The sequence below is a fragment of the Atractosteus spatula genome, chromosome 22 (assembly GCF_055471065.1).
Source record: "Atractosteus spatula isolate fAtrSpa1 chromosome 22, fAtrSpa1.hap1, whole genome shotgun sequence".
In the NCBI taxonomy this organism is placed as follows: domain Eukaryota; kingdom Metazoa; phylum Chordata; class Actinopteri; order Semionotiformes; family Lepisosteidae; genus Atractosteus; species Atractosteus spatula.
The window spans coordinates 8,667,637-8,677,777 of NC_142727.1; the positions used below are offsets into that span (position 1 = coordinate 8,667,637).

At 44.7% G+C, this 10,141-nt stretch overlaps 1 protein-coding gene across 1 annotated transcript in view; it reads left to right on the forward strand.

The window, feature by feature from the left end:
* The window catches only part of clmpb (CXADR like cell adhesion molecule b), a 53,135-nt gene extending 49,029 nt beyond the window's left edge, over positions 1 to 4,106 (forward strand). Inside the window, exons 4-7 of the mRNA XM_088939300.1 lie at positions 392 to 559; positions 1,745 to 1,867; positions 3,266 to 3,407; positions 3,686 to 4,106. Of these exons, the coding sequence (XP_088795426.1) occupies positions 392 to 559; positions 1,745 to 1,867; positions 3,266 to 3,407; positions 3,686 to 4,010 (758 nt within the window). The 3' untranslated portion in view covers positions 4,011 to 4,106. The remainder of the gene's footprint in view (positions 1 to 391; positions 560 to 1,744; positions 1,868 to 3,265; positions 3,408 to 3,685) is intronic.
* The last annotated feature ends 6,035 nt before the right edge of the window (positions 4,107 to 10,141 follow it).

Sequence of the window (10,141 nt, forward strand, 5' to 3'; positions counted from 1 at the left end):
AGACTGCAGCTGTAAAGATTCCTGTTTTCTCCAACACTGCTGCAGAGACTTAATCATGTTTCTGTATATATATACAGTATAAAGAATACTCACTGCTTTTTGATGACCCCTTCAATTTCCAAGATAGAAATCTTTTCCCATGCACCAAGAGAGAATGGTGGTTTGGCAGTGAACCCAAAGCCCAGCCACTCTTGAGAAGCTTAAACAATTCTGCCAGTAATGCACAGGACACACGAGAAAGATCATCTTCTCTCATGTTTAACAGTTCAGCTCAAACTTGCCCCCGTGAGATGATGAAGGCAGAGGCGAGACCTTCTCTGCGTATCATATATAGTATATGTGGTTTACTATGTGTGTTTGTGCACCTTTTCATCCCTTCATTTATATACAGTGAAGCCGTCGAAACCAAGGTGCTGGAAGGAGGGGACTCCGGAAGAAGGCGGCAGTGTGAAGCTGAGCTGTAAATCCTCCGACGGGTCTGATCCCATCAAGTACCGGTGGGAGAGAGTTCTGGGCAATGGCAAGAATGTGGGCAAACTGCCACAGCAAGCGCTGATAGGTGAGCTGGGGGTTCCATAATGAATCCCCTGTCTGTGTGCATTAGGTTTCAACCTCATTCGATTGGAACAACAGATCCAGGTGTATGCTCAGGTTCTCCTTACTTCTCCTCGATGGAAGTGTGTTTAAATCTGAGGCGCTTAAACAGGAGGCACTTCCTTTTGCAAAGGGTTGTGGGAGAGTGGATCTAACCGTGTTTTTGAAGCCAGTACCCTGGCATCTTTCATGAAATGGCTGGGTGAGCTCCATGTAATTAATTGACTACTAACTGCCAAATAGGCCAGGTGGGTCAAATAGTCTGCTCTCATTTGCAACCTTTCTTACATTATTACAATACCAAGAATTGTAAAGGTATAGTGTACTTAATATTTAGGATCTGCCATTTATTAACCTGGAGAAGGAAATCATTCCCCGGGCTGTAAGATCGAGGCTGACAAAACTCCCCTTGTGAGGAATGAACCATGGAGGCTGCTGCAAGTCTGAAGATGGGTTTGAGGGAGGTGTTTGAGAAAAGATGTGTGGAATAAACATATGGGTTTAGCATGTGAGTATTTATATGTAAGGAGGCAAAAGTACAAGATTACAATTTGACCTCCTAAATTTCTATTTAAAACTCCCATTTTGTGCTGAATGAAATTTAAACATCTGTCTGTGATTTCTATTTGTTTTTTTTTCATTCACTGAATTAAAAAAAATAGTGTCTAAATTGATTTTTATCTGGTTAATTAAAAAATGAAGTAAGTTATAACTAGATTGAACCAGTTAAATAGTAAAAAAACATATTGGCATCATGCATTACTGTAATTTTCTATTTAAATTCTTAAATCAAAGCTTGATTTGAAGGACAGCATAGCAATGAGACTGCCAAAACATCCTTCATCTTGTGAGGGAAGAACATGGGAGTAGTAAATGGGATGATAGGAGGAGAGTGCGAAGGGATCTCCTGGGTGCAAGACCTAGATAGGAGAGCAGAAGTTGACAAGATTAGGATCTAACCTTCCTCCTAAAAATGGTTATAAAATCCATTAAATGGTCTATAGATTAGTTTTGTAACACAAAACACTTTCACTCTCTACTTCGCTTAGTTTCATGGGATTTTAAGATGGGATGATGGGATTCATGATTGGTCATTTCTATGCATTTTAAAGTTTTTCCTCTGTGTGGTATTCTTACTTTTTTTACTCAGATTTGCAAAACCCTGAAATTGTCACTTTGAGAAACCTGACACAGGACAACAGCGGCAAGTACAAGTGCACTGCTAGCAATGATGTTGGAGAGGAGAACTGCATCATTGAGATCGACATACACTGTAAGTACCGGCACAGTTCTGCAAGATCTGTGTAATGAAGGATTCATGTACTTTTGGTAGGCCACACAGTACCACTGCTTTAATTAACAATGGATGAACATCCCCGCCCACCAAGTTGAAGCCTGTCCAAGAGTCAGTATCTGTTGACCACTGGGACTGCATTGATTGATCTGCCCTTTTCAGACAACTGGGATTCACCACAATCAATGTTGTAGATTGGTAAGATGCTAATGAATGTGATGGAGGGATAACATAGGATATTTGGTGTAACTGGCCTAGCTGAGAGAATAACAGCCCGGCTAATAAGGATGAGGCTGACTGCCCCCCCCCCCCTCCGCCCGCCCCCCACACATACATACACACAAACACTTTTGTGAGGAATGAGCCAGGGAGCTGCTGCAAGGGTGTAGATGGGCTGGCAGGGGAGGTGGGAGAGACATGCACGAAGGGAATTCCAGAAGGTGAGATATATGTGTCACGCCCTGTACTCCTAGAGGGCGCTCTACCTTTGTCCTGTTCCTAGTTCCCTGTGATTATTCATGTCTTTTCAGTGTGTCTTGTTGTGTAGCCTCTTTACTTTCTGTGTCTGCTCTGCTCCTGGCTCAGCATTGAGGGTACGGATGTCATGAGACCCGCCTAGCACCAGGTCGCCACACGTCTGTGGCCCGAGGGCATAAGTTTCCTTACCAACATCATCCAACCCCCTGAGCCTGGGCTAACCTCCTTGTTGCCCCTTTTGCCACTATGCATAGGGTTGCTACTGCTCTCCTTGTCATTCCACGGCTTGCCCTTCCGACCTCCGTGACGATATACTGTATATATAGCTAGGAGAGCGGAAGTAGACAACATTAGTATCTAACCTGGCTCCTGCACTCTTGTTATAAATTCCATTTGGTGGCACTGGGCTTTCGCAGTGTTAGGCAGAATGCGTACATTTTTGCTTTCACAGCTACAGATTTATTACAGTTACCTGGGCTTGTAAACTGGCTCACTTTGAGCCAACTGAGAAAAGCCTTTGTGTGGATATGCGTAAGCAACCTGTCCTGTGTGATTCATATCCACAAGAAAATTGATATTACTGGTGCTACTTTTATTTTAACCGGTTCCCTTTGCAGAATAATTAAATGGGAAAATGTAATGAGAAAATAAAATCCTTCATCTTCTTTGAGCTCACAGGTCAAACCAACTTGCACATAAAGGCACGATACGATCTGAGTGGAAGGAATCTGCCAAGCCAGGATGTGGTTATGGTGCTAATGGCTAATGCTAAACGCTAAAGGATAGAGTGCCTTAAAAGTGTAGAAAGCAGTGCAGGATTACCACGCAGCACTTCCGCAGTGTGCACACAGTGCAGCTGGACTCCTGGTCTGAATATGGTGTGCTGTGCCTCTCTTTCAGATGTCCGGGAAGTTGGTGTGGTTGCAGGGGCGATTGTCGGGGTGGCGTTTGGAGTACTCTTAATCCTCCTTGTCATCTGGCTGGTTTTCCGCAAGAAGGAGAAGAAGAAGTACGAGGAAGAAGAAACTCCAAATGAAATAAGGTGGATTTTTTTTTTATTTTGTGAAAGAAGGGCACAGTTTTGGGGTTTTTTTGTAAGAATAAAATGGCATTTAATGCATTGTTTGCATGCTATGTCCCCTTTGTATTAAAATAACCAAAATAAGAAATTAGTTTTAGAGGCAGGTGTTGACACATTGCATTACCCACCGTGGGGTTGACCGCTCATTGTAGCTGGGTATTGTGGGTAATCATTGCATGGTGCTTCCTGTTGTTCCAGTCTCATGAACCCTCTGCTTTGTTTTCCTCCCCCCCCCCCAGGGAGGATGCTGAGGCTCCTAAAGCCAAGCTGGTGAAGCCCAACTCCCTGTCCTCATCCCGTTCGGGCAGCTCGCGCTCGGGAGCCTCCTCCACGCAGTCCATGGTGCACAGCAGCGCCCCCCGCAGCCACAGGCCCCGCCCTGCAGCCTGCCTGAAGGAAAACGGGCAGCTGCCCAGCTTCCCTCAGTCTCCGCCCACCTACACGCAGGTGATCACCAAGGAGCCCGACACCGACAGCAGCAGGCTCAGCCCCGGGAACCTCGTCAGGATGGGCGCCACTCCCGTCATGATCCCGGCACAGACCAAGGCCTTTCAGACTGTGTAGGGAAGCCTACACGCTGCGGACGCCCAGAGAGCGACGAAACGGAAGCCCACTGACGTACCATTAATAAAAAAAAGGCACTATGAGTTAAAGAAAAAATCACATGAAGGGATGTAGCTGAAGGTATCGCGGTGAGGAATTGAAGACAGAGCTCAGTGTCTGAATGAATGCATTCAAAAGGGAAAATAAGGAGTGACTTTGCCCCCTCTTTGCGAAATACCTTGATAATGCCTTTCTCTTTTTCGTTTTTCATTTTGCTCTCAAATTTGAAGCCAAGGATGAGAAAAAAAAAGCCCCCAGTGTGTTGGCAGACAGTAGGTTTGTATTTGTCTGTTCTTTTGTCAAAGAATCGCCGCATACAGGAGAGAAGAGTGGAGTGGCACTGTAAAAGTTTCCATTTGAAGAAGAAAAAACTAAGTGAAAAAGCCAAAGACATTCCACCTTCCAGGGAAAATATGTCAATGATCAGCCACCGTGCTGTTGTTAACCAGGTTTCTCTGGGGGACTGTGGAGAAACTGCATTGCTTCATCATTTGCTTCTGTCTCGTAACAACCTACGGCCATGCATACTGTAAGCCTGTAGGAAACACAAGAGAGCTTTCATCGCCTCATATACTCATCTTCAGGCACCGGGACACATCACGTGCATTCCAGATTCCAGGTGCTGGCAGCAAAGGAATTAAACGCAGAGTCAGGCCATTGTCCATCCATCCATTGTCAAAAAGCCTCTTATTCATGGTTGAGGGCCGCGGCAAGTTAGACCTTCCCAGGTGGCCTTGGTTTCCCCTTGCAGGTTAGTGCTGTATCACGCCTCCGTCACAAACCGAGACTCTCCGATCGCCTCGCGGCCCTGAGCTGCTGCTCCTTGGGCCGCGGGCACGTGGATGATGGGAAATCGCCCTTGACGTTGGGCGCCTTCCCTTGGTTGGCGTCACAATCAGCAGGCAGCCAAGGAAGCAGGTGGAGGCTGGTCAGTGGCAGATCAAAAACCAAAGCCACAGCTGATTGATGGATTGGTAGAGGGAGCTTTAAACATCCCTTCCTGTCCTTTGGTTGGTCGTGTTTTGTTTAATAATCGACATGGGTGTCAATAATGAGTGTGAGTCCCTCATCTGCTAGATTGATGATGCAGGGAGTAAGAGGAGTGACGTGGAAGGGGTAGACTTTATGTGTCATTTTGTAGGTTTGGGGGGGGAAACAAAACGAGGTTCCACCCTGAACGTACTGCATTTCACGATTCATCTTAGAGAAAATTCTTAGAAACGGTTCTGCGGCTGTCCCTGCTTTCCCTGTGGAAAGAGCTGCTGCTGCTGCTGTATATCCTAAGAGGCCTGTTAATACGGCTTTTTTTCTGTAAGATAAAAAAGCAGAAAGTAGAAAACCTTACAAAGAAAAGTTGTTCGTCAGTTCATCTGCAGCAACAGCGGATGGTGCAAAGCTTATTCTTAAATCGATAGCTATTCGTGGTAGCTTCTTCTCAATTTTCAGCGAGAAGTGATGACCTTCAGTGTTAAGATGGATTCTCTATAGATATGTCTGTAGACGGTGTTAATTGGGAAAGTTCAGTCACTTGGGTACAGATTCTTAAAGATGTTGTCCATTGGAAAAAAAGCTGTCAATCAGTAAGAATCTAAAAATAGCATCCAGTTTGGGATGGTGGACCTGGTACATCACTGTTTTTTTTTTCCCGTTTAACTGCATCATAGATTTCCTAAACCAAAATCAGTTAATGAAACTAGGAATGTTATATTTAAAAAAAAAAAGATGGACTACAAATTTTTTTTTTTACTTGATATTACAGGGACATTAATCCTTTTAACCTTGACACATATAAATATGACCCACATCTACAAAATGATGGGTCACATCTCTTTATTTAAGGAGAATGCAAATATAGGAACTTGTATACTGACACTAGAGAAAGTCACTGAACCTTTTGCAGTCCTGATAATAATACGTAGGTGACACACTCTGCTAAAGGACTGAAGCAAGTATTTCAGACTCGATTATAACACCGCTGTGTCTTCAAGTATTTGATACTGTGCGGATGCGAAAGTAACTGTCGTGAGCAATAAAGCACTAATTACTGTCTGGCGAAGGCTGAGCAGAGTGGATGGGCTGTAACGCCTGTTAGCGTTTTCTAGTCACTTATTTTTTATCGCTAAAAAAATAAAATAATGACCATCTGACTGGCGTTTCGGCTTTACACGAGTGTCGGCATCCGAGAGGGCGCAGAAACAGACGTGGTCGACGTGAGGCGGAGATGGAGCAGAATAATGAAATCACGCGTACATTTCACATTCTTTCCTTATTGAGAGTTTCACAAAAAGTAATACATTTGAGGGTTTTCGTTTCGAGAGCCAAAGCGTGCAGCAATTCACAAATGCAAGAACACGAAACACTTCCGATGCGTGAACGAAACATACTTCCTCTAAGTGACTAGCTTAAAAAATGCTTCGCCTACGCCTTTCCAAAACTCGGCATAGTTTGGTCTACAGTAACCACTCATTCGCGTTGTCTTTGTATCGATCACATTCCTAAGACGGGGAGTAGCTGCACGAGTGACATGCGGGCCGGCACCGGGCCAGGGACGACCCTGGGGCTCGGAAATCGCCCCCCGCCGAGCCCGTGTGGTCAAACCCATTGGCGGATGAGGTTACTGCTCCGCTCGCACGTCCGGACCGAACCGGCCCCCCTCTCACGCCTGGGAGGTAACCTTCACCAGATCGCCGTCTTGTATTCAGACAGCTTTAATGCCAGCCGACTCATTAAACTGCTCTAACCGACTACCAGCCCCCTTCCTTACCTGTTTATAGAGTGGCTAATCAAACTTAATTGCAACCAGACGCCAGCTTCTCTTCACTCAACTGTTCTTAAGACGCCCCCCAGCGGCTGAGACCGACAAGGACCGCTCGGACAGACAGCCGCTCCTCATACGCATCCCATTATAATTACAATTAATTAGAACACAATAACATCAAAAGCAAGCAATCAGAAAAGTTTTTTTTTTAAAAAAAAAGGCAAGGTTGAAGAGATGTACTGCCCACGTGTCTCCTACAGTGTTAAAGCAGTTCAGTCTCCCTTGTGGTACTCCCAAGATCCAGAACAACAGCAGCTTTATGTATCTAATGTAATGTGACTTTTCAGCTGAAAACTCGTTGCTGGGGTTTTTTAATAGCCACGGATTGGTCTTTCAGTGATTGGAGTGCTTCTCCCAGAAGAGACGGGCTTGTTATTTTTATTCCCCCAGAATAAATTTGATGGATGAATTGTCAGGAAATATTAAGAGTGACTGATGGAGCAGCTCCCTTAAGGATAGCACTGTGTGTTCGTCTGAGATAACATGGCAGCGCCGAGCCCCTTCCCAGACACAGCGGGGCGCAGGAGGCTCACGGAAGTAGCCCTGGAAGGGTGTGAGGGGGGCAGTAAAGCAGCAGAGCAGTGGCCTCTTGCGAGGGCTGTGATTCTCAGGTGGGGTTTTTAGCAGAACAGTAACTCTTAGCACCCGAAGGCCCGTTGGATTCTGTCTGCTCTATAAAGGAAAGCTGTGCGTAATTGATTTTTGTGATTCTGTTTTTTTGTTCTGAACGACACCCATTGCCTTCAGCAAAAGGGTACTAGGGGCTCACAGCCTGGCCCAGGGGTGTCTCTTTTTAGGGGGCTTCCTTCTTCCTGGCGGGAAGAGAAACCTTTCCTTACGTGTCCATCAGTTTCTCCTTCATAGCCCCCGATCCGGCACCCCATCCTTCAATACATTGCAGTGACGCATTGTGGGAAACCTTCGCCACAGGCGCGCGGTTTCCTTTTTTTTTTCTACTTTTAAGCACCTACGCAGCTAGCACCACAACAAGCCGATCGAACTGTGCAGCTCCTGAGAAACCAACCCACTTTCAGAAACTCCAAAGGCCAACCATTCTGGGCAAGCTCGCACGTGAATGACAAAGTGGCACTCCCAAGACAGACGGACCCCGGGCTGAACACGGCGACCAATGGCAAAAGACACTGCAAGAGTGAACAAACAAAAAAAACAAAGTGGGATTTGTTTGGTCAGGATAAATGAACTTTAATTTGAACTTGACAGTTTCTCTGCCTGGTGCTTTCAGTACGTGTATGACACAACATATAGTCTTCTGAATAGCATGTCTGTCCTGTGTTTTTAAGCGTGTATGGATTTTTTTTAGCATATAAAACGAAATCTGGGGAGGGGGGGGTGGGGGGGGCTGCATTACTGTTTCAAGGAATTTGCATCAGAAAGCGATCATTGACCTGCCGCTCAAATATAAATGCAACTTTGGGGATGCTGTATTTCTAAAACTGTAAATACATCAGAAGAAAATGTTTAGTATATTTCTTTATTTAATTAACTCCAGGTACTTTGCACTTTTATAAACTGTGCTCACATTGGTTCAGTTCCGCCTGTAACAACCGTATGGGGCGCAGTGTCTGGGGAAGTCCACACGCAGCCTGTGCCTCTAGCAAGAGGATTTAAAACTGCTGTTTGCTTTCATTTCTCCATAATTGCCATTCCTCCTCTTTGATTTTGTAAACCAATGGGTTGTTTAAAAAAAAACACATGTAAATATGTCCGTCACAAGTAAATTGTATATTTTTACGATTTATGGATTATTACTGTTTTATTTGTAATAAAATAATCAGTACCAAACTATTTGTTTCTGTGGGTGGGTCGCAGGTAGCAGATGCATTGTGTGAAAACACCGTGAGTGTGCACACCTGCAGGATACTCACTGATCTGAGTGTGAAATGTGAACACGCACACCTGCAGGATGCTCACTGATCTGAGCGTGAAACGTGAACGTGCACACCTGCAGGATACTCACTGATCTGAGTGTGAAACGTGCATGTGCCGACCCTCAGGATACTTGCCGATCTGAGCGTGAAAACGTTGAGTGTGCACACCTGCAGGATACTCACCGATCTGAGCGTGAAAACGTTGAGTGTGCACACCTGCAGGATACTCGCCGATCTGAGCGTGAGTACCGACAGTGAGACACCGAGACTTGGCAATCTCTGGTTCTGCACAGTCTTGGGGTTGGGGGGTTTATAGGCAGCTTTACGTGGTCTGTGGTCAAGGCCTGGGAAACTGGTTACACAGCACTCATTAAGGAAACGTCCTCCAGAGGTCAGATGAAAACCTGTCACTCTGTGGAGTCAGAGCTGGAGACCATCTCATGAGAGACAAGATAAGACAAGACACGAGGACAAGCTTTCTACCTTTTCACAGAGTTGTGCTTACAAAATGTTACAACACAATACAAGAAACACACTTTCAAATCACATTCATATTGAAGTATACAATGCAGGAGATCTAATTTCTCTAATTTTCAAATATCTCCTGGGCCCAGCATTCTCTTCCAATGCTTTTTAAACCTTGGAAAGGTCTGCCTCAACAAGCAAGACACAGTGGTACAAACTGTATTGCCATTTTCAGAGAAACGAGAACCTTTCATTCTCCACAACATTTACACCCATTTTCCCATGTACGTTATTTAAATAAAAATATTTGCCGTCAGAATTGTTAATTGTTATATTAGTTAAGTGGCTTCTCACAAGGGCATTTTTCTGTTGTTCAACGCGCAGAATTTCCATATAATGAGCCAGTGAATTGCTGCATCAGATATTAGATGTGGAAGATCATTTTTTTTCCAAACAGTAGCCGAAACCATTGCGTTTCCTGCGAAACATTAAAGCATTCACCGCTGTTTTTTTTTCTGTGACTTACAGTTGCACAAGAACTAGAATGCAACTCAGACCACTCTGTTTCTGATGAAGAAAAGCTGGCGTATTAACTACACTGTGCATCAATTCTGAAAAGCACACTGGATATTACTGTCTTGCCTTGGTCGTGCATGTGTGTTTTGGTCTGACATTACCAGACCATGTAAGGAACAATCTTTAAATTATTTCCCACTCTTTAAAATAGAATTCCTGTATTATGCATTAAGTACTGTGCTTTTGCATTCAGTGCAGTCTGATGCGTTTTTTCCTTTGTGCTCCCACTCCTCACAGTTTCTGGCGAAAGACCGTCAGCATTGGCCAGCTCCAATTCCCAAGATTTTTTTAAATATTTTAACAACGAAAGCGCTTTGGAAACAAAAGTACAACAGCGTCAGTTC